We start from the raw sequence: 24,084 nt of genomic DNA, 5'->3' as shown, positions 1-24,084 counted from the left end.
GACTTCGGCTCTCAGCCAATCGGGCTGATCTTGGCGGCGGCTCCCGCCAATGGATGCCGAGCGGCGATGACGCGGGGGGGGGGGAGGCACTCTCGACTGCAAGGAACCGCTTCCTGTTCTAGCAAGAGGAGGAGGAGGGAGGTTGGCGGCCTGAAGGGAGTTTGTTGTGACGGGTGTCGAGCGAAGCCGGGAGCGGGAAGAGCGGCGCCGGCAGAGCAGCGAAGGAAGGGCCCCGTCTCGCTCTGCCCCGCTCAGTGCGCGAAGCGGAGGATGAATTGGCTCTTCCCGCTCTCCAAAGCCGGCAGCGGTGGCGGGGCCGCCTCCTCGCCCTCGCCCTCGTCGGCCGGTGGAACCGCGCTGCCGCCGACTCTCACCAGCCTCCAGCAGCAGAAGCAGCGGCAGATCGAGTCCCTGCGGAGCGCCCACGCCGCGTGAGTGCCTAGGGGGGATGGGGATGTCAGAGAGAGAGAGAGAGAGAAGGGGGGGGGGGAAACAAATTGGCCAGTTTATTCCCCACCCCCTTCTCAGAACTGGAGTTATAAACTTCGGCTGCGGGTAGAGAGCCGGGTGTTTATCCGGCTGACAATGTTTACAGGGAATGCCTGTCGGATAAGGATCTAGACCGCAACGCGACGGTTAGCAATTATCATTGCTCTGAATCGGATAGAGGAGCTTATTCCAGCTTCTCCATACAGTTGGGAGACCAGGTGGTTTTTGTTGTTGTTGTTGTTCAAACGCGAAGGAAGGAGCGTGACTTGAAGTGTTTAGTCCGAAGGTGGTTGGTGACTGAAGCGAAATCCGGAAGAAAGAGCCACAGTTGTGAAAAAAAACAGGCAAAGGTGCGAAAGTGGGTGCGGCGCTGATGGGGGGAAGCTAATACTCGCCGCAGTACTGAATCTAAAAATAAATGGCTTAGTCATTAATGCACATGCAACCAAGAGAGAGAAGAGTAGTGGCGTCTGTGGCAACCAAATTTGCTGGCAGGCTGTGTTTGCGAATGAGGCCGAGAGAGGAGATCCTGGCCCACCAATCCTAATTAACTATTGTACAGGGGTATAAAGTGCTCCAGATAGCTATCTGGTACCAAAAAAAAACAAAAACAAAAAAGCTGGAGGCACCAGACTGCCTTCAAAGCCCATTCCACATAACAACTCAAGTTTCTTTTAGTTTTGGTTGCAAGTCTGCATGACAAAAAGTAGCAGGAATGGAATATGGGGCATATCCAGTGAAAGTTAAGCACATTTTAAACCATTTTCCTGCATTGCCTGGAGTTGGACTACATGTTCCTTGGGTGCCTTCCAGCTCTAAGGTTCTATGAATTACCCTCAGAGAGCTTTTAGCTTAACTCTCCCATTAAAACCATTTGGACTTCAAAAAGTTTAACTTGCTGGCATCATTAAAAGCTTGTCTATTTTCAGTGTTCCGGTGACCCTTGGTAAATACCTACATTTCTCTTAACAGTATAGCTGAAATACAAAAAGATGTGGAGTATCGATTGCCATTTACTGTAAACAACCTGACAATAAATATCAACATGTGAGTACTGTGTGATCTATTTATATGTCACTTTAAATGTTTAAGCTGTGCTTCACAATTTGGGAAAGGCAATCCTCTACTAAAGATTGGTCAGATTTTCACACCTTGGGGCTGAGGTGAGCAAAAACACAATTGGCCTGTTTTATTTAGCAACCCAGGACCTGAAAGAACTTTTTGGTCATGGTTTGTTATAATTCATTTGGTTGGCTTTGCAGAACTGTAGTAAAGGTAAAGGGACCCCTGACCATTAGTTCCAGTCGCGGACGACTCTGGGGTTGCGGCACTCATCTCGCTTTACTGGCCGAGGGAGCCGGCATACAGCTTCTGGGTCATGTGGCCAGCATGACTAAGCCACTTCTGGCAAACCAGAGCAGCACACGGAAACGCCGTTTACCTTCCCGCCGGAGCGGTACCTATTTATCTACTTGCACTTTGATATGCTTTCGAACTTCTAGGTTGGCAGGAGCAGGGAGCTCCTAACCCACAGCGTTTTAATTCATTTGGTTGGTTTTGCAGTAGTTCTTTGTAGTACAGTCCAAAGTGAAGGTTTACACTCTGCTCCTCTTGCATGTGAGGATAAAAGAGTGTGTGCAAGCCTGAGGCTCAGCACAGCTCATGCATATTCACCTTAGAACAAGACACAGTTGGCCAAGTGTACCTGTACCATTCATTCTCCTTGCACACAGGGGAGTGATGAGCTTGGGACTGACTGAGTGTATACAGTGACCTTTAAGATAGTTTGCTGATTTGTTGACAGAGGATGAAGACCTTTGACTAGCTTGCTTTGGCCTATGGAGTGTGTGTGTGTGTGTGTTTGTTTGTTTTTTGTATTTGTAAATAGTTGAAATTAACATTTGATATAATTTAAGTATAATTTAAATGATAAACGTTGCTACTGTCCATAGAGTACAGTAGTAATTGTAAGGAAGGAAATTGCCTTCATTGACATTGCAAACCGTATGCTCTGAAGAGTATTCAAATAGAGATTTTTTTTAAAAAGCAGATATCTTATTTACATGAAAGTAATGGTAATATATTTTGGTGTTCACAGATTGCTTCCTCCCCAGTTTCCTCAGGAAAAACCAGTCATCAGTGTTTTCCCTCCAATACGGCATCATTTAATGGACAAACAAGGAGTGTATGTGGCCTGCCCATTAATAAGCAATGTATGTACAATTGTGTCATTTTCCTAATAAACTGTATATGTCTTTTCCAGGATACATAGGTGGCAGCAAGTATATTCTATTGCAAAAAAAAGTTTTCCATGAAATGCACTTATTGAAATATTAAAGTATGTGCTCAGTGTAGAAAAAGAAATATTTTTTTACGATTAGTTTTTGAACTAGAAGCCATAGCATTTTAGATGTTTTTCCAGAGTTTATTTCTGGTTTTAAAAAAAGAATCCTGTATATGTATTCTGCAGAGCTGATGTTCCCTTATTTCAATACTTAGCACCCCAGTTTGTATTTAATCATGGAAACAATTCAGCTCCTGTGCAGATTGAGGCCTCTGTATTGACAGCCTCTGGGGCCAAATAATGCATAATACTGACACCTGTATCCACCTCCTGGTGTCAGTGTAAAATGACTTGCCTTGTATATCATGCTTTAATTGTGCAAATTAAATACAGCTTTTTAATCTCTTAACAGTTCACAATGCACTCAGACCTTGGAAAAATAGTTCAAAGTGTACTTGATGAATTTTGGAAGAATCCTCCAGTTTTGGCTCCCAGCTCAACATCATTTCCATAGTAAGTGTAAACAGAGGAAATAAGGGTGATGATTGCAAACAAGCTGGATACATAATTTAGTAGTGTTCTTAAAGTTTCCCTTACACTTGAGTTGATAAGCTATGGGCCCAATTTGGATATCACGGCCAAACAATTTCTCTCCTCTATCCACTGTGCACATTTTGTTACTGTTCCTCCCTCACCGGTTCATAATAAGTATAATTTGCAGTAATATCCAAACTGGACAAACTGCCAGAAACATGTTTTGCCTCCAGGCTAGAATTGGAAACCACAGTTTGACTACTTTGGGTTTCACAGCAAACTATAACTATTTTTATTTAAGATAAAACTGTTAGTTCTGGATCTGTCTCAACTTATAAATATGCATAGGAATGCTTGAAATTGGTTGTGAAGGATACAGATAAATTATAGCATGAGTAGCTATCCTGTGACACAGGTGCAACACATGGAAACAAAGGGCAGGAGTTCATGAGAGCAGGATGGTCCATTGCCGTAGCTACAGTACAGAGCATGGCTTATCTGTGACCACCCAAATGCTGTTTGGCTTTTGCTCCCATAAGCTCAAGTTAGTATGGCCATTGTTCAGGGATGGTGGAAGTTATACTCCAACAACATCTGGAGGGCCAAAGGTTAACCACTCTGGTAAAGAGCTAGGCCATATCTACCATCTCCAGAACTTTCTGACTCAGCAGAGTCGAAGTTCAAATACAGTGGTGCCCCGCTAGACGAAAATAATTCGTTCTGCGAGTATTTTCGTCTAGCGGGTTTTTCGTCTAGCGAAGCGGCAATGCAAACTGTGGTTTTCGCTAGACGAAAAAAAAAATTCGTCTTGCGAGGCAGCCCCATAGACAAATTCGTCTTGCGGGGCAGCCCCATAGACAAATTCGTCTTGCAGGGCAGCCTTCCGCTAGAGTCTAGCGAGGCATTCGTCTAGCGGGGCACCACTGTAACCCTGACAAAATGCACTAACATAACAACAACAAATCTCTATAAGGGATTGCGTTGATGTTTTACATTAAATAACTGTCACCACTTTCACATACCCAAAGGGGCTTCAAGGTTGCGTTTCTCTAACAGTAACCCTCCTCTTTCGGTGCCGCATTGCAAATCTGTTTTGAAATGAGGGGGCTTTGAAAGGTAATGTGTAATATGGCTGGGGGGAGCGTGTCTGCTTTTCTAAAGTAGGGTGGGGAGCTAAAAAAAATCCCACCAGGTAGGCACAGAGCAGTTGGGCATGCCTAAAGTCATTGATTCGATCTCATCCGAAGTCTTGATATGCCAACAGATAATTGCTTGGGCTAAAATGTATTGAAAGCTGGGCCACTTGATTTCCTAGAAGGTGTTACACTGGCAATGTTGGTAGACACCTTGGTACAGATGAACGGGTTATTAGAGTGAATCATTGTGAGGTATTTGACAAGATACTTTCCTTATACTTCAGCAATCCTTTCCTTTGAGTTAGTAGTGAAAACACTCCAGAAACTGTTGCTGATGGTAAATTGTTTCCCTCCTTTTTCCCCTAGCCTTTACAACAAACCAGCTGGAATTCCTCCCTATGCTCAGAACTTTCCGTTTCTTTCTCCATACCTACCACAAGATACAAGTAGGTCTATAACATCTGTGCCACTTGCAGAATCACTTTCTTCTGGCTATGCTGCAGACAGACCTGCGGCTCCTTCCTTTGGCATGATATCAGATCTGCCGTTACCTGTTCCAACAGCAGAAACCATATCACAGGTGTGTATGTCTGGTGATAGCTATAATTCAAACTTTTTATGCGCCTGCTAATCCCAACCACAGATCATATAAAAGGATTTGGGGAGTTTGGGCAGAAATATAACTTAAGGTGCTTTATGAAGTCACTATATAGATTTCATTAAAAAAAATCAGGGACAGAAAAGGCTACCATATGTCCAGATTGACTCCATGCATAAAATAAGCAGCAACTCCAATTGTATTGCCCACATAAACCAGACAACAATATAGTGCTCCACCTATATGGCTTAATTGGAAGCAATATAAGATCAAGAGAAGCATTATGTCCTCATGTTGAGGTTTCTCAAACTTACTCCATATAACTCAAACAAGTGTATTTCATGCCTCCAAAGTGTGAGCCCCAGGGTCACCAGCCAGTTAAGATTATATCGGAAAGTTGTATCCTATGTTGGTATACGCTGAGAATGGCCACTAAAATTAATGGACGTAACATTAATGGGCACAAGTAACATTAATTTTAGTGGCTGTGTTCTGAGTAGAGATTAGTCGGATACAGCCCAGAATTTCATTCCTCACTCCAGTTGTTGTCTTAAGGCAGTTTACATATGCACCGTATCCATGTACAATCCAAAGAACTATGGGTGGGAGATGAGTCAGAATTGCTGTTTCAGAGTGGATTGGGGGTCAGGAGATCCCCCAGAACAGCCAGAGGGAGGATTGCTCTGTTGGAAGAACGCAATGGAATTCTTCCCAATGATCTGAAAAACAATATTTTTTATCAATTGAGCATATGCGCAGTCTGATTATCCTTCAACCTACATATTGGAAAAAGAATGTTTTTTAAAAAAATATAAAACACATCTTATCTCTATACTTGTGCATGGTATAAATTCATAGAGTATTCCCAAGTACAAAATCTGTGTCATAGAGGCTTAAGATATATTTTTGTTGTTGCTTCATTATTAGAGTTTATGTCCAATGGATTATTCTATACTGGTGAATTAGACTGAGTCTTCTTTTCATATTATAGTCATACAGGAAATAATTTTCTGTTGCTTCACAAATCTGTTAGTCATGATCTATTTTCTGGGGGAAATACCATTCATTGTCTTGCCTTCTTGATAAACTTTTCAGGGGAGCCCAAATGGATTCAGTTACAAAATGCCTGATGTACCTGATGCATTTCCAGAACTATTGGAACTTAGGTAAAAATATTTATATCATTAAGAATGTATTATTTTTCATGTACAAACCAGTTCCACACTCAGCTAGATCTGCACCTAGAAAACTGCCTTTAGAGAAACTAAACACAGTTCTTTCATGTTCTTAGAAAACTTGAAATTCTTAGAAAACCTCAAACGAAGTACTTCCAATTGTGAAACATTGGCACGTGAAAATGATCCGTCAGTGGCTGTAATCAGATTAGTTGTACAGTGATTTCCCCAGAACACAGGATATTGCAACAAGTGGGTTGAAGACATTTCTGCAGGCTGAAAAGAGTAGGAGCGCTCTCTCTCCAATCTCAGTGGAGCCAAAATGCTTCTTAATAGCACAAGCAGTTAGCTCAAGGTCATGTTCTCTCAGAAGTGTTCCTATTCTGGAGGAAAACAAAATTTTCCAGTCATCTTCATCTGGGTGTTTCAGCTGAAAAAATTGCAGCATCGGGTTCATAAAATGAAATTGCATGCAACGCATCTTCAGTAAGGTGAGGAATGAGAGGTTTAGGACTTAGAACCTAAGAGGTACTTGAGGCTTACATTCCACTTTGTGGATAAAAATGTTTAGGTGATCTTAAACGTTGGTGTGTTTCTTTCGAAATGCAGCATATCGCAGCTGACAGACATGAATGAGCAAGAAGATGTCCTCCTGGAACAATTTGTTAATCTGCCCCAGTTGAAGCAAGTCATTAACGACAAGGATGATTTAGTGAAAAGTATTGAAGAGCTAGCAAGTAAGACTTCAGAATACTTGTAATTTAAAGAGTAACGTGAGAGTAAACAGTAACCTTCTAAAATTGAACAGTGGGTTTACTTTGCAGAAAAAAACCTCTTATTGGAACCAAGTTTGGAGACGAAAAGACAAGCAGTGTTGGATAAAGTAAGTGAAGGGGGAGGGGAATTATTTCTGGAGCTCGGAAAGAAAATATTTGAGTTTGATTGTCAAGACATTCTTTTCTTCTAGTATGAACAGCTTACTCAGTTGAAGGCTATATTCGAAAAGAAGATGCAACGGCAGCATGAACTGGGCGAGGTAAGCTCTGTCCCTCTTGCATATGGAAAGGGAGTGCTTTTTCCCCGTGCGTAGTTAACTTACGGATTTCACTATCACAAGATGCAGTGATAGGTGCTAGCTTAGGTCTGTTCCACGCCTCTTTCACATTTATATCCGAAGGGGGAGCTCAAAGAAACATAAGTGGGTATTGCCCCATTTTATCTTCACAGGAACCCTATAAAGTAGGTTAAAGATTGGAAGGTTGTGCCTGATCCCGTGATCTGCCATGCAGTACAATGAGGTGGTAGAGTCGTGAGATAGTAGGCTGTACTATTTTCATTTTAGGTCAATGTTCCCCTAAGGCTGCAATCCAGACCTCCGATCTGCCGGATAGGGCAGGGGACCAGACCGGCCACATTGCATGGGACAGAGGGGTCCCTATTCCCAGTCCAGCAGAAAATCTCAAAATGGTGTGCCTGGGCTAGCTCAGAAGAGCCTTTCTCAACCTTGGGTCCCCAGATGTTGTTGGACTATAACTCCCATCATCCCTGACCACTAGTCTTGCTAGCTAGAGTTGATGGGAGTTGTAGGCCAAAAACATCTGGGGACCCAAGATTGAGAACCACTGCACTAGAACCTCCACTGCTGCCTAGACTGCCGTAATGTGGAGCTGGGTTTTGCCTGCTCTGCCTTGCCCCCCGGCCAGCAACAGCAGCAGAGCTATAGATGCAGCAGTGGCTATGTTGCATCCGTCTTGCCCTGCTGCTATCCAGCCTGGGTTAGGATTGCTCTGTAAGACCCACCAATTAAGAGAGAGAAAAAGACTATTACAGCAGACTCTGCTATTATTTAGGTAGGAGTTGTTTTCCAGCAACATCTTGAGAAACACAGGTCTCCTACAGTGTTCAAAACTCCCATTGATCTAGGCGCTTTTTGCAACTGGGAATTTCATTAGCGCCAGCAGTTTCTGAGCTCTGGGCACAGAACTGCACCGAAGATTTCAGATTAAAACTGCAGAGTGGAAGGAAAAGAGGACCTTTTTCTGCCTCCCCACTTCCAGCTGCTCTCTGAAGACTGGAGAATATTAAAAATATTAGGGGGCTGGGCAGGGGAAGGACTAGACCATGTGAAAAATGATTATCATATTTTAGCTGCAGTTCATTCATTTTCAGCTTTGTGTTCTTGTTATAAAAAAGCACGCCTAGACATTCCGTTGTTGGCTTAAGGTGCCATTTAGCTCCTAGGTTTCATCTCTTGTTTTTAACAATGGTCTCCTACCTTTGACCACCTTACATTTCTTTCTGGGAATCATAAAGGCTGCATGTAGCTTTTGATCTGTATAAACAAAAAAGTTACTAGTTCTGTTCTTCCTCAATATTTCTAAATTAGAACTAAGTATAGCCATACTACAGATTTTCTTTTATTAGATTTATATGTCTTCATACCCTTCACAAAACCTCCCCCCCCCCAAGAGTGGCTTTGCAATATTAAAGCAGAATACAGTCAGAACAATCAATTTACCAAATACATCCCTACTAATCTAATTTTGCAACCGCAAATCTTTTTGTCTCCAAACATTTTCCAATTATGCTTAGAGTTGTAGTGCAAGTGCTCTGCAGGCAAGACTGAAAGTAGCAGCTCATGAAGCTGAGGAAGAGTCTGACACTATTGCAGAAGACTTTCTAGAAGGGAAAACGGAAATAGATGACTTTCTTAGTAGCTTCATGGAGAAGAGAACAGTATGTGAAATTCTCTTACATTTTAAAGCTAATTATGTTTTGCATAACTGAAACCTTAATAAATAGAATGAAAATGTCCAGCAGAGAATCTGTTTTGGGGTAGAAAATGATTCTCTTCAGCAGTTTTGAAAAATAGGCTTTTTGTTCTTTTTTGAATTGTATGGTAGAACTGTGTTGCTATCTTGTGTAGAGAGATTATCCTCAAGCCTTCCTGCATTTCACTACCAGCTCTTGTCCAAGTATCTCACCAATTTGTGGCATAATCTTTGCGACATCCTCAGTACTTTTAACGCTCGGTGTGGTGTAATATGCAAGGCTGTGCTTAGATTTGCTAAATATTCTCAAATGAATTGTTGTTTTAAATATTGGAATGCAAAAAAGGACAGCTAATTTCTAAAGTCCACTAGTACAAAAGAGATCACTACACGAATAAACCCAATACTCAGAAGTAAGCCTCCTTGACTTCAGAGAGACTTAATGGACTTACTCCAAGGTAAATGGGTTTAGGATGGCAGCCTAAATTACATATAATTCACACCATGAAACAGCAATTAAATATATATATATATATATATATATATATATATATATATATATATATCAAGTACCATTAGCACAAATTTTTTTGCCTGTGCTGTTAGTGCAACAGGACTTTCTATTCTCCTGCTCCCCAAATCTATTCTGTTATTCCCCCAATACTCCAGAGGAAATGGGGAGGGCATGGGGAGAGAAGAAGTAGAGGAAGTCTGTTTGCACAGGCACAAATTATTGGGCTAATGGGGTGTGATTCCACCAAAATTAAGCCTCTTTAGTTCTTTTCCACAAATCAACAAACTAAATTCTCCCACCGAAGTCAATGAGATTTAAAAGTTCTGTAGAAATTGCTTACATTTGCCAATAGTGGCAAAGATTACTTGGTGGTTAGAAGCTTCTATGGGTGAACAATGTACAGCTTTTATTATTGTTCCATGTCAATCAGGGGAACTAAGTCATGTGCATAAGGGGAGACTGTAATTCTGTGGCAGCTAATAAAAGTAGTGTCCCAAAATATGTCCCATACTTGAAGCCAAAAGCCAGCTTGTGGAATGTGGTCTGTTTCCCTGTTGATTTTCACAGTAAAATGATCAAATGCAATGTGATTGGTTAGCAAATTATGCTCCATGATAAAATATCTGAGTTGATTCATGTGATGTGGCCCATAAACCCTAAAAAACATGCTATATAGAGCATGTGGCTACAGATGAATGCTCACTTGTGTTTCTCTTTTAGATTTGCCACTGTAGAAGAGCCAAAGAAGAAAAGCTTCAACAGGCAATAGCAATGCGCATTCAGTTTCATGCTCCGTTATAGGTATGTTCACACAATGTTCAGACTTGAGTTGCCCTGCGTGCCGAATCCAACAGCCAAAGCTGGTTCACAAAACCATTGGCTACAAATGGTAGCCTGGATGTAAATAAGGGCCAGCAGAAAGTGATTTTCCCACCCCTTCTTTCCTCAGCAGCATCCCGAGTTTCCAGAAATGCCTCTCTCGTCTGTCATGAGACCCTCTTGAGTGGGGTGGCTGATGTGCTGGGCCAAGGGGGGGAAGGAGGTTCCCCCAAAACCAGGCAGGGGAAACAGCCTAGAGTGACAACAAAGAGATTGTTTTCATTTTGGTTTTTTTTGGCAGGGGGAGGGCATTGACCAGGGGCTGGAGTTTGCCAGACGCTTACTTTTCAGATTTATACATTTCACTGACGTTTACAATCATTGACATCCCAAACTTGACTTCCTTCCCCCCTCTTTCTGCAGTTCCTTAAATTTATTTTTAATATCTTCTGCATATCCTAATTAACTTAATTTGCTCATTTATTCATCTAAATATATACTCCTATGAAACTGCAGGTTATTACAACAATCCTGCCAATGTTTTTATCTGTATACAATTTATCTGTAAATATCCAATAAACCATTTCCATTCTTTTGTTAAAAGTTTGTTATCTTGATTTCTTGGTTCTTCTGGTAAGTTTAGCCATTTCTACATATTCCATAGGTTTTTGTATCCATTCTTCCTTTGCTGGGACTTCTGCTTCTTTCCATTTTGGGGCGAGTAACATTCTTGCCGCTGTAGTAGCATACATGAATATGTTTCTATGCAGTTTAGCTACCGGTAGCTCTGTCCCTGTAATTCCCAAGAGAAGCTCACTTTTCTGCCATTCTCACTTTTCTGGGTCTTAAGCTTGTCTTGAATTAAGCTAATAAAATGTACAAATCCCAGGAATTCCCAGTATAGCTTAATGGAGTTTTGCATTACATGGCTGTTTGATTCTAGCTTTCCTTTTCTTTTTTTTATCACATAACGCAAGCAAATCAGGAAGCAAAAGGAAGCTTTCTGCCCTGGATTAATTAGAAGCCTGCCTTTGCGAAGCTATGTTTGTGTACAATGAGAAATCTGACTAACTGTAGTTATGTTTGTGTTCACAGGTTTTCCAGCTAAATAGAATTTCTGAGGCGAGTGAATGAATCCAGCAAAGCACATTTTCATATAGCTGTTATTTTGCAAATAAGTGTTGCATCAAGGTTGTTGGGTTTATAGAAGAGACTGTATACAGAACTGGGATGATGATGATGATGATTATTATTATTATTTTGGTACAAATTAGGAAGTCTTTCTATTCTCATTTCATCCGAGAAATCCTCCTATTGCAGTGTTTGCACTAAATATTTCTTGTCATTATTATTGATAATCCTTATCCTATTTAAGTTCCTACTTCTCTCTCCACCTACTTTATAGATTAAATATTTAAACATGTAATTTTGACTAGATTTTTAAATTTTATACAACATAATTCATAACTTTTGTATTAAAACATTTGCTGTTTTGGGCTGGGGCAGGGGATGTAGAAATGTTGGTTACTTAAAAGTAAGTTGGAAAGTTTGTGAGGTAAAGCTCTCATGTTAAGTCCTCTTTAAAAAAAAAGAATTCTGTTTCTTGAAATCCAGTTTTCAACCATTTTTATGTTGAAAGCAGCACACTACATTGCTATTGAAATAAAGTGGTGGTGGCAGGTAAAAGGCTGGGAGACTTGAAAATGGCCTTGCACCCTATTGAGGTGCACAGTACACAGTTAGCTGCTTGTGGGATCAGGTCTTCATTCTAGAGGAAGAGTCATTTCCCAGTTTCTAGCACCACATGAGAAGGGCAAGAGTATGGGTAGACCTTACAGCTGCTCCATTTTTGCCCTTGAATGTGTGGAAATCGATGAAGGGATTTTATCCTGCATATATAATACACATACCAAGGTTTGGAGGGAAGGTTTGGTAGACCAGAGCTGTGGCCTACCTGGGTGAGGAATCAATTCAAGCAGGCAGTAGAACCATCGGAAAGAATAGAGCCCAAGCTTTCTTTGGAGCTAAAATTCAAGATACAGTGATTCACCAAAGCCAAAGAATTTTGTTGTCATATATAAACATTTTAGATTATTTGTTTACCTCATGGTGCTGTAGCTGTTGCAAGGAACTCAAACTACTTTACAGACCTTACATTCTTTAACTTTTTTCCTACACAATTATTTTTAAAAAATGGGAATTTAGCAGAAACTTCCTTTTCTTGGGTGGCTGCAAGGGCATTTTCAAAAAGTTTCTGGTACTGATATTTGCATCTATAAACCAGCACTTCAGATCTCACAAGTGAAAAACAACTGTAGAGTTCAGTGTTACAATACCTTAACAGGCTCTTCTTGGCATCATTGAGTCTTGAACTGAAAATAAAACAAGCTTGGTGGAAAAACATACTGTTGCTACATTTGTCATTTAGACAACATTACCAACTTGCTGCTTGCTTGCCCGCCCTCTGAAGCTTGGTTCCTCTTCCTTAAAACATGCCCTTTGGCCGGGGCAAAAGATTTTAGGGGCATTTTGAAAGAAACCAGCTTTGGGTAATATTGAACTAAGCTATAGTCTCCACCCCCATTGTTCATCCCGGACACGTGGGTCCAGCTCTGAGGGCCTTCTGGTGGTTCTCTCCCTGCGAGAAGTGAGGTTACAGGGAATCAGGCAGAGGGCCTTCTCGGTAGTGGCACCCGCCCTGTGGAACGCCTCCCATCAGATGTCAAGGAGATAAACAACTACCTGACTTTTAGAAGACATCTGAAGGCAGCTCTGTTTAGGGAAGTTTTTAATGTTTGGTGTTTTGTCGTGTTTTTAATATTCTGTTGGGAACTGCCCAGAGTGGCTGGGGAAACCCAACCAGATGGGCAGGGTATTATTATTATTTTATTTTATTGAAATTAACAGATTAAGTTTTATTACCTTTTATTTAGGGTGGTATATACATATACCATTGGGGCTATTGAGAAACGATGGATATATCAGCATGCTGAAGGGAGCACTGAGGTTTGCAGGGAGAGCAGGAAGACAGAAAGCAACTTTATCTGCAAAATAGGTCAATGAGGACTGAGTAGCCATGAAATGCTGTTTATGGTGGAAGTGAAATCAAGAGGAAGAGAGGAAAGCACTGTATGGAGGGAATGGTTCTCTGAAAGCCGGAATAGGAGCATTCTTGTTAGGAGGAAATTATATTAATTATACAGTAATGATATTAATCTGGAATTATATTTATCTTTGAATATATCGGTTGTTTTTTTGTTTCCTCCTGGTCAGTGGTGGACATATAAATTAAAATCAGTCTCTAATATCATTGAGCAGAACCATGCCATACCTAAGCTTTGGTTCTCCTTTAAACTTCAACGGCATGTAGAGATGGAAATTGAATTGGCACTTAAATAGCTTTTCAGCTAAGAGTAGACAGTTTGGACATAAAGCATGCAGGTAAGACAAAATTTGCATGCTGCCTATTAATAGTCCAAAAGTTCTTATCAGTTTGTCCAGGGTGCAAAAACAGATTATAGACCCACCTCAAATTTCACATTTCTCAGGGTACATTAGGGTTTTTAAATTATATCTGCAACAGTGAGTCACTTGAGCACATGACAGTGGAATAGTCAACCCCTTTGATCCACCCATTGGGGGGAGTTTAGCTCAAAAAGGGTTGAAGTCCACTGAACTAGTGCAGAGGAGTGGGGCTAGATTCCCCCTGACTTAAGCAGCTGATGGCAGGATTAAGTGTCTTTTTAAAAGAGTTGAGCAGTACACTCCTCTGGATTGCAGTTTCAAAGAAATTGATGAGAGCACAAACATTTATTCTAAAATAGTATCTTGAATTTTCCAAAATTATAATCCTAAATATAAACAATAGAGTATAATAATTGTGCGTCCTTATGTATTTATTATTTAAATAACCTTCATTCAGGTAGTATAATGCAGCATTAAGACGATACAAAAACAAAACAAGCCATAATGTCTTAAATCAAGAGTTCAGGGATCCCAAGCGAAACCATCAGGAGTTGAGCGGCAAAACTGGACATTAAAATATGCTGCACAAATTTTACTAAGTGTTTTTCATATTTCAAACTCCTATATTTCTAGAAGTACAGACAAGATAATACAGCATACAGTGTTACACTTGTTTTAAGTTCAATTCCCAAATTTCACCTTCATATCATCCTTATTTCATATGTGATTCCACAAACGTAGCGCTTATGCTTTCCAAGTTTTGAAAGAAACCATTCTTCATTCTTGTCCAGAAAAACCGTTAAGAATGTACATCCGGTATTCTATGCATATGTTTTAGAAAGATGTACGCTTCTAAAGTGGGGTGCTGATTTCAAAACATGGAATGTTTAAAACCAATGTGAGTCATCTCGCTAGTTTCTGAATGTTGCTAGATGCGTTGCATCCCTACCAAGTTTTTATCACTGAAGGCTGGCGCTATGAGTATTGGGGACAGTGTTTGCTCCCAAAATATGTCCCTTATCCTACCCCCTCCCCACCCACTCCAGGAGTAAACTACAGCCATTACATAAGAAAAAGTGACAGGAATCTACTCAGGGTCAGTGACTGCTGGGTTTTCTGCTACTAGTAACCAAAATCACTTAGTTTAACCAAACCCAACTAATCTGGATTATTGCAGTCTATTTACCTTATTGCAGCTCCATATACCTTAACAGGAACTCTTTTGAATCAAGCCCCCTCCTGTTTCCATTGTCACACCCTCTTTGCCTGCAACACCACACCTTGAGTTCTTTTCCTGTTTTGTCGCTAGACTAAAACCAGGCTTTCACTGTTGTACGTACACATGATAGCTAATCCAATATAAACTCTTGTTTCTGTAAGATAATCGGGAACAAAATGTGGTTTGCAGGACATGCACAGGGAGGATGTCTTGTTGCACAGGCAGAGTTCAACTTGCGGAGCATTGAATACAGCCCAGTATCTTCCAAACTAGAAGTCAAAGATACGCCTCAAGTATAGGGGACCCATTAAGCAGCAATCATCTTCAAATCCCCCCACCCCCAAAATGAGATAAAAGCAGAGCTCTTGGAGACAGAAGTCTAGCAAAAGATATCAATCCCGATAAAAGCCTCTCTGCATTTACCTGGATTCACATCCCTTGCTGTCTCAGTGCTACAAACCCAACCAGAATGGACAGGGCATCTTTTATTATGCATGGGCATGTGACTTTGCATCCATGATCGTGAAGCCGTTGTTACACATGGCTATACCTGGAACTAAAACTGGACCAGGGTCATGGTATTTAAGGAAGCGTCTCCCTTAGAGGAAAGCAAAGAAAAGGCCCTTTGTTGATTTGGGCTACAACTTCATCTTTGTTTTCTTCCTCTGCTGCAAAACAAAGGGGCGGGAAAAATTGGGGCTTCTGGGCCTGCTTGGCACAAGCTTGTGGTCCTCAGGGTTTGTGGTCCTCAGCAGTACAGCCTTGCCTCAGTACTCACCATCTGTAACACGGGGAAATGCTTTCTAAATACTTGGTCCTTCTAAGAATCTGCAGCAAGTGACTTCTAAGGTATGCTGCCTGTGCCTAGACTCATCTTCTCATCGCCTGCACAGGCTGGGGCTGGTGGCAGTTGTAATCCAAATTATCTGGAGGGCACCAGTTTGAGGAAGGCTGGAATAAATCCAGGAACCTTGGAATGGTTTTTTTTTACTATTTTAGCTATAACTTTCTGAACGGATGCAGTAATGCTCTTCAAGAAGTGGACTTCTTTGTTCAGCTGTATTCATAAAGTGCAAGCTGTTATTTTGCAGGAATGGTGAGGGCAGGTCTTTGTTTTATTTTGGCATGGCTTTCATCAACATGTTTTCTCGAAGCTTCTTTGGAACGGTACTGCTGTCGACCAACTAAACACTAAACTAGAATTCTAAGTTAAATAGAAATTGTCCGTTCTGTATGGCTCTGTCAGTTATTAAAGGAAGATAAAGCAATCCCATAAATACTTGACTGTTCTTAAATAGGAGAAGCTAAATATAAGAGGTTATTTTTCCAGTTAAGATTCTAGCTTACAACTACCGGTATGTTACATCTGGGCCTTAAGTGCACAACTCTTATTTCTTTGGACTTTTCTCTCTTTCAACATGCAGTTATTTGTCACCTACTGACTGGCTGTCGTTTCAGACAGTAAGACAAACAGCTTCGTCCGAATCGCGGTCTTTGGTGCTATCCTCGCTGGGCAAACATCCCCCTCCGCTTGGGGACCGGCAGCTCATGTCCTCCACACCTGACTCCTGATCACTGTTGGCAGAGAGATCTGGATCAGAGCTTTTCAGGTTATCTTGCGTAAGAATCAGGGCCGAGTCTTCTTCATCTCCCTGTGATGGGCTCCGGGAGGAGAAGGATTTCAGATTGCCTGTGTAATCCTGGGGAGTGTTGGCGATGCTGTCATTGGAAGTAGAATGTCCAAAGTCGTTGCTTCCATTTTGTTGTTTTTTCTTTATCTCGCCATTATTCAACTGCCCGCTTGTAAGTCTGGCCAATCTCTGCAAGACAAGAAACAGTTCATGCCTCGTTTTTCTATTTTTTAAGCATACTGTATATATCCCGCTCTTCAGCAAGAAAAGCTCTCAGAATTACTCATATATAGATAAAAATGGCACAGTCCCTGCCCTGGCACCTCACAAAAGGAAAAGGGGACAGCAAGGGAAGAGGAAATATGCATCCCATATTAACATTGTTATTATTTCCTATTATGATTACTATTGCTCAAGTGCCATCAAGGCCTTAAAATAAAGGAAACAAAACAGCAACCAGTCCGTTTGCATCTTAACTGGTCAAACAGGATGGGGAGGGGAAGAATAAAGCAAGCAAACTCGGGCATGAAATTATTGGTGTTACAAGGCTATTATAAACATCAAAAAATTGGTGCCTTGGGTTGATTATTTTCCTCTTCTCTCCCCAGCCCTTTATCCTTTTGTTGCTTTTCTTGATTTAAGTCACTCTAGGAGCCTTTGTGGATAGGGGTGCGTATAAATGCTTTGAACAAAAAAACTAAGTATGGAGACCGACATGTGAGAAAATGTGTTTTGATAAGGTCCAATTTTTGGATGGTTTTCTTTCATCTTTGGAAGGTCATTCCTGAACCAAGTCTTCATTTTTTATTTTGACATAAATGTTTGGTACCATGTTACTTAGAGGACTGTCTAAGCCCAAATGAACTTGCCAGGGATTTGAGATCAGCTACAGAGGTCCCATTTGTGCAGTCTCCATAAAATAAGCTAAGGCTGGTGTACACAAAAGACAGTGCCTTTTCTGCAATGGCCCTGTGTCTGTGCAACACTCCCTCAAGATCAGGTCTCTCCTTAGTTGTGTTTAGGTGGGCTCCAAAAATTTTAATGAGAGAGTTTAACAGGCAGTAGTCTTACTGCTGGCTGTAATATATTGATCTGAAATGTTTTTACTGCTGCTATTACATCTCTGATTATGCTGTTTATATTTTATACAGTTTGTAATTGTTTTACATGTTATAAGTCACTATGGGGGAAAACGTTTCATTTTAAATGGCAGCTAATAACAATACAATTTTATAGGGGACAGGAGAGAGAGGATGGGAAATCATAATAAAAACAAGTCAAAAAATGTCTTCTCTCATCACTTTCAGGATCAGGGATTGTGAAGTATTTGGTACTATTTCACTGGTACAATAAACACTGACAGATATTGGGAACAATCCATCCAGTCATAAAATTAGCTTTAGCTGGCGGGGGGGGGGGGGTGCAAGTGCTCCAGTCAAGAAAGGGAGATCTGCATGCTGGAGGTGCATCTCTGTATCTTCATAGTGATGGACTCAGTTTAGCTTGATGGACGCATCCCCATCTGGGACCACCGGCTGCATGCAACGCACACATGTTGAATTGGATCAAAGCTGGCCCACCACACTGACTTCAAGAAGCATAGTGAAAGGTAGTGGTTACAGAGTGTTGACTAGGACCTGGGAGTTCAAGTTCAATGCCCTGTCAACTCTGAAAGCTCCTTCACTGGACGAGTCCCAGTTTCTAACCCTAACCTCCCTCACAGGGTGATTACAAGAATAAAACAGGGAGAAGGAGAACCACATAGACCACCTTTGTTCCTTGGAGGAAAGGTGGGATTGTTGGCATCCGTCTCTCTCTTGAGACAATGGCATGTGCCGCTGGAGATGAAGTCAAACCACTGTGTTGGCTGCATTGGAGTGCAAGTCTGTGGATGGAGGTCCTGGGCTGCCCAGACTACAAGACCCCACTCTGGGCCTTGCTGATGATATCCCACAAGGCAGCGGAGGTTTAAGATCAGAGTTTTCCTTCTCCTCGATGGGTTACCATCCCAGGTTGACGTGTCCCATCTGCCCCCCCCTATAGCACATGCAGAAACCACCTTATTGACCTTGGACCCACCATGGTTTCGTCCTCCAGAGCCTGTCTTCGCATGCAGAGGATGTCCCTATCTCACAGAGGGTTTGAGACCCATCAGCTACCCTTACCTGGTTTAGCCAACCAGTCGCATGCTGACAACTTCTAGGAGCTACAGGTGGGAGCTGAGAGCAGGATGGGGACCAATGGTGGACAATCTACCCCAGAAGGAGCATAACATGTCCCCCCCTCCAGAGGGACTACCCCTGCCCTAACACCCCAAAGGTGGGATAGATATGTAATAAATAAATAAAGATACCTCTTCCAAGACCAGTAGCTCTTCCTCCAACTGTTGTGTTTCTTCCTTCACTGCCAATAAGTACTCAGTAACAGACTGCCGAGGATGCAGCCCTTTTTCAAAGCGGTTGTACATTCCACTCCAGAACCTGGAAAACGAAAGAATGAAGTTGCAGGACTCACAAGGAAATCCAGTACATGCCTATTCAGGAGTATGTCCCACAGAGTTCAATGGAGGTAACTTCTACCTAAATGAGTATAAGATCGCTTTTAAGGCAGACCTCTATGCCAGGGGTTGGCAACGTGTGGCCCACGGGCCAGATACAACCCATGGAGAACATTTTACCGGCCCACGAGCTGTCCCTGAACCGAGCCGCCTGTTCAGCAAGTCCCCTGCGCACTACACTAAACCGGCGCAACGCAGGGACTCACCGAGCAGCACCAAAAATCATGTCTGTGCACGTGCAGATACCAGAAATCACGTCTCCGCATGTCCAGACGCCGGAAATCGCTTCTGCGCAGGCACAATTTTTGGCGTCTGGGTATGCCACTCCGTGGGAGTGATCCAGTCCATGGCTGGTAAACGTTACCGACCCCTGCTCTATGCTATACTAGACACAAGTTTAATAAGGGGAGTAGTTCCTCAAATTTCAAGTTGGCATGTGAAAATCCTTTGCCTGCCTTCTATCTAGGGGCTAATTTTAACATGGAAGTCTGCAAAGCCGTGCAGCTCAAAAATATATTCCTGGATTTCTGAGACGTTTCTGTTTGGGAAAGTGACACATTTCAGCATGAAGCAGCTGTCAAGCAATCAATATTTCACAAATTGCCGCAAGCACAAGATCCCTGAAAGAATGAGCGTGCTGCAGTGGGAAGGAACACCTGATGTATAGGAAGATGTTTCTTCACATAACCCTGAGACGCTGGTTCCCCCTGTGACCTACTCTTGTTTACTCTGTCATTGTCACAGACCTCACCTACATGACAGTTCCCTGGTTAGCCTGAAAACAGTAGTCTCAGAGAAGGTGGGGTATACCGTAAAGACATGTTGTGGACAATTTGGGTTAGACTTATCCGCCCTGTTATCCAGTTCCTCCGGTTACACGCAACCAAAGGTCGGTTGCGTGCGCATAAGCAGATCAGTTCAGGGTTAAGTAACAGTCAGAGGTGGATTCAGAATAGAGCTGTTTAGAAAGGGCTTGTGAAGCTATTTTAAGAGGCTCTATAATGCTGTAAGTTCTAATGATAGCGCTAAGTGGATTCCCATCAACACAACCACTCCTTTCCCAAATCTATAGTAGTTCAGTTTAATTCTCAAGAGGCAATGTTAGCTTAAAATCACCTTTTAAAAAAAAAAATCCTCAGGGAACAAAGCAATCAGAACAATAAAACAGCACACCCCGTAAAGGAAACCAATGAGAGATCCTGATTTTGACCATTTGCATTTGTACATAACGGATTTTCAGCTTTTGAATTGTAGCAATAATAAACATTTGTAAATTCCCATAAATATAATTTTAGGGGACTGGATGTGCTCGTTTCGGTGTCAGCGATCCTCACAGCACATCAGGGTTAAGACTGCAGCCCCGTTAGGCATTTGGTATCCATAGCTACCAAACGTGTGAAGGGACCAGAGATTACACGTGGGGCTAGCCCCACTCCCACTGATTCTGCCATGCATGCCAGCCCCACCTGCTGCATGGTTTGCATCAGTTTGAAGGGCACCGCTTCTGGGCATGTCAGTTTCCAACATGAGGACAAGACCTCTGATTAACCAAGTTTTCCCATCCCTGTGGAGGAAACCCTATGTGCTGAGGAGGGTCCCTCTTCAGACTACTGGTGATGGCTCATCAGCTTGTAGGTGTGCCCACCACATGCAGTAACAAGTCTTGTGCCTTTCAGCTGACCCCTTCATGTGGTTGGTGTTCATGGGTATCAAATGCCTCAGCAGGGCCCATCTATGCTGCAGAAGGCCTTCTCGGTAGTTGCACCTGCCCTGTGTAGCACCCTCCTGTCAGATGTCAAAGTCATAAACCATCATATTACTTTTGGCAGCCCTGTTTCGGGAAGCTTTTAATGTTTGATGTTTCGGTGTGCTCCTTTGTACTTTGTTGGAAACTGCCCAGAGTGGCTGGGGCAACCAGGTCAGGCAGGGTACAATAAATGTTCCACAGGATCATATAAGACCTGTCAGGAGTCAATATGGACCAATGGTACCAAGTAGTATGGGAAACAGCCCTACTAGAAAAATTAACCAGCAACCTGAAACTAGCACGGGGACAAACAGAAGAAGACACCTTCACCCCCGTATGGTCCCCCTTCATCGCACACACAGCCCAACAAGACAATGACAAAAATCTACCAACAGCATACAAATCAATATGGCTAACCTGACCCAAAACATCCACCCACCCCACTCACACAGGAAACCAAGGAAACCAAAGATCACCACAGCCAACCACAAATGAACAATCGAACCCTATACTGATAGCGACCTCTCACCGCCAAAGAAACACAAGCAAACAACAGAGAACCAACACAAGCGACGCTGATACCAACTCCTACATATATTAAGGAAAATAGAAACATCATCTCCCCACCCCACCCTCCCACCCACTTCCTCCCCCCCCCCTAATGTCTCAACGACTAAAATCGATCTGTAAAATGTTTTATGGAAAAATACGAGAGACATTATATACACTTTGTAAACCAAGAAAATCTTTAATTTTAAAAAATGCAAAAAAAGAAAAAGAAAATATATATAAATTCTAGCTTTGGGAGTGGGGGTGGGCTAGAAAAACAAACTTGAAAATGAGCAAGAAAGCTAGGAATATATGTAAGTGGCCATTTGGGAAGGAAGTCCTACACAGGCACATTTGACTTTAAAAGTGAGAACTTCAATTATTAATATTAATTTGTTTGTTTGTTTGTGCCCTGGCTATCTGACTAGGCCAGTCCAGCCACTCTGGGCAGCTTCCAGCATGTATAAAAACATAGTACAACATTAAACCTCAAAAAGCTTCCTTATACAGGGTTGTATATACAGGCAAGAGAGAGAGAGAAGATGATGATGATATATTCAATATAACTTAAGGATGACATTTGCTGGAAGATGTTAGAAATCAAACTACAAGATATCTGCCACATAAACAAAATGCATGCCTATAGCCTTGCTACCATGCCCAACATTGGTGCTGATGGGAACAGGTGCTTTTAGAACAGATATCCTAATACAAATTTATTTCAGGACTGGGCATTGACATTACCGGTATTTCTGGGAATAATCCAGCGATACAGTGCAAGTGAAGTGTCTATTTAATAAGAAACTCCACATGGCTTTATGTCTCCTAAATGAAACATTATCACATTCATACATTGGAATGAAACCTGGGAAGCAAACAGCAGCATTTTGTCCTAATGTTTTCTGTGGCAAGATTGTCACTTACTTGTAGATAAAATGGCAGTGTGCAGACTGTGGGTGCAGGGTCCGATTATGGTCTTCCCTATACAGCGGATTCACATAATCTGCCCGATTCTTCCACAAGTGAGCCCAAAGTGAGTAAGTCCGCTCTTGAATCCTGTGAGTTGATTTGAAAGACAAGTCCATGAATACAAGCCCAAGACAAAATACGCTGGTTAAGAGAGCAGGTGTTTAGTTAAGAAGGCTAGAATTCAAATGCTCTGGACTGGGTACTCTTTGATTCAAGCTCCCCTATTCCGAAGAACCTCAATCCCTAGGGCCAAAAGTGTCCCACCAAGCCTCACTTTCCAGCCCTTTGAACCCTCTCCAAGGCACATCCCTTTCCCAGGCTGCAGTCTTATTAAATGTATTATTTAAGTGGTAAGCATGCCTTACTTCAGCTCTCGTCTTTCCTTCTGACAGTTGCACAGGAAGTTCCCAAACTGGCACGAACAGATGTGATGCTGTATGTGGATTAGGAACCTTTCGTTGAATTCAAAGGCACAAGGAAATTGTTCCATAAGCTGCCAAACACACTCGATGAACTGATCAATAACTGGAGAGATCTCCTTTGGGTCTCCATCTAAATTGCCATACCTGAAACAATCCCAAAATGAAAAGTTAATTCATAGCATATGATCCTTTTAAATGAATGGCACCCTGCACCATTGCAAGCCCAGTCCTAAACTTCAATTTAAATAATTTTTTAAAAGAAAGAGATTACTTTGGTGCCATTCCTAGCATTTCAGAACCAAGTCTGAAGTTTGCCTTGGCTGAGGCATGAGAGTCAGCCCAAGCCTGAATAGCTAGCATCTCGATTCATTTGCATACAATCAGAAAATAGTTTGCCTACATAGTCATACGCAAGGCAGTGTCCTGGTTATTTTGAATTACCGTATTTTCCGGCGTATAAGACGACTGGGGCGTATAAGACGACCCCCAACTTTTCCAGTTAAAATATAGAGTTTGAGATATACTCGACCGCAGATTCTCCACCCGGCGTATAAGACGACCCCCAACTTTTGAGAAGATTTTCCTGGATTAAAAAGTAGTCTTATACGCCAGAATATACAGTACTAGAACACCATAGTTTGAAACATTGCACAACCACTGCTGTCTCTCAGTCAAAGATTTGCTGCCTCATACAACATAACAGTTATGGAAGATTTAGCTCATAGCTCAAAGGCGCAGCTATAGGTATTATTTAGAAAGTGTTGTTCATTTGCTATCTGATGGCAGCAACTCATTTCACTGGCTGTAGCCTCATGAAATCTACACACAGCAAACCACACTTACCTGTGATTAAATTTATGGCCAAATGAAACCCAGTCTTTGTCAATTAATACCTAGAATGAGAGAGAGGTATGTATAAGTAGCATGCAAAGAAGCTCACATGCATTTTTAAGAAAGCAGAAAACTATCTTCACTGTCAGTCTAAGGCAGGGGTGGGATACCTGTTTTCAGACTCCAACTATCATTAGCCCCAGCCAGCATGACCAGTGGCCGATGATGGGAGTTGTAGTTCAGCAACATCCAATGGGGAAAGTAGAAAAGACACGTGCTTTTTAGGCAAGAGTCAAATGGAAGTGTGAATGAGCTTTCAGCATAGACAATCTTGAGCGAATGGGCAAATGGTTGACATAAGGAAGCTTTCATTG

The 24,084-nt window shown here is 42.0% G+C and overlaps 2 protein-coding genes across 2 annotated transcripts in view; one reads left to right on the top strand and one right to left on the bottom strand.

The window, feature by feature from the left end:
• Nucleotides 1-161: 161 nt before the first annotated feature.
• VPS37A (VPS37A subunit of ESCRT-I) lies at nt 162-11,746 on the top strand. Its single transcript, XM_033160293.1, has 12 exons — nt 162-431; nt 1,462-1,536; nt 2,588-2,702; nt 3,186-3,286; nt 4,810-5,023; nt 6,137-6,207; nt 6,826-6,953; nt 7,041-7,099; nt 7,184-7,252; nt 8,809-8,952; nt 10,222-10,302; nt 11,416-11,746. Exons 1-11 carry the CDS (start codon nt 271-273, stop codon nt 10,300-10,302), a joined length of 1,218 nt encoding a protein of 405 aa, XP_033016184.1. The 5' UTR covers nt 162-270; the 3' UTR covers nt 11,416-11,746.
• A 4,620-nt stretch (nt 11,747-16,366) lies between these two features.
• Nucleotides 16,367-24,084, bottom strand: part of MTMR7 (myotubularin related protein 7) — a 34,887-nt gene continuing 27,169 nt past the window's right edge. Inside the window, exons 10-14 of the mRNA XM_033160580.1 lie at nt 23,723-23,772; nt 22,823-23,023; nt 22,413-22,544; nt 18,989-19,115; nt 16,367-16,824 (exon numbers count right to left, since the gene is read on the bottom strand). Of these exons, the coding sequence (XP_033016471.1) occupies nt 16,459-16,824; nt 18,989-19,115; nt 22,413-22,544; nt 22,823-23,023; nt 23,723-23,772 (876 nt within the window). The 3' untranslated portion in view covers nt 16,367-16,458. The remainder of the gene's footprint in view (nt 16,825-18,988; nt 19,116-22,412; nt 22,545-22,822; nt 23,024-23,722; nt 23,773-24,084) is intronic.

Source organism: Lacerta agilis, chromosome 9 (genome assembly GCF_009819535.1).
Source record: "Lacerta agilis isolate rLacAgi1 chromosome 9, rLacAgi1.pri, whole genome shotgun sequence".
In the NCBI taxonomy this organism is placed as follows: domain Eukaryota; kingdom Metazoa; phylum Chordata; class Lepidosauria; order Squamata; family Lacertidae; genus Lacerta; species Lacerta agilis.
Note: the sequence above shows the minus strand (reverse complement) of the source record. Positions and strands in the feature narration are given on the sequence as shown.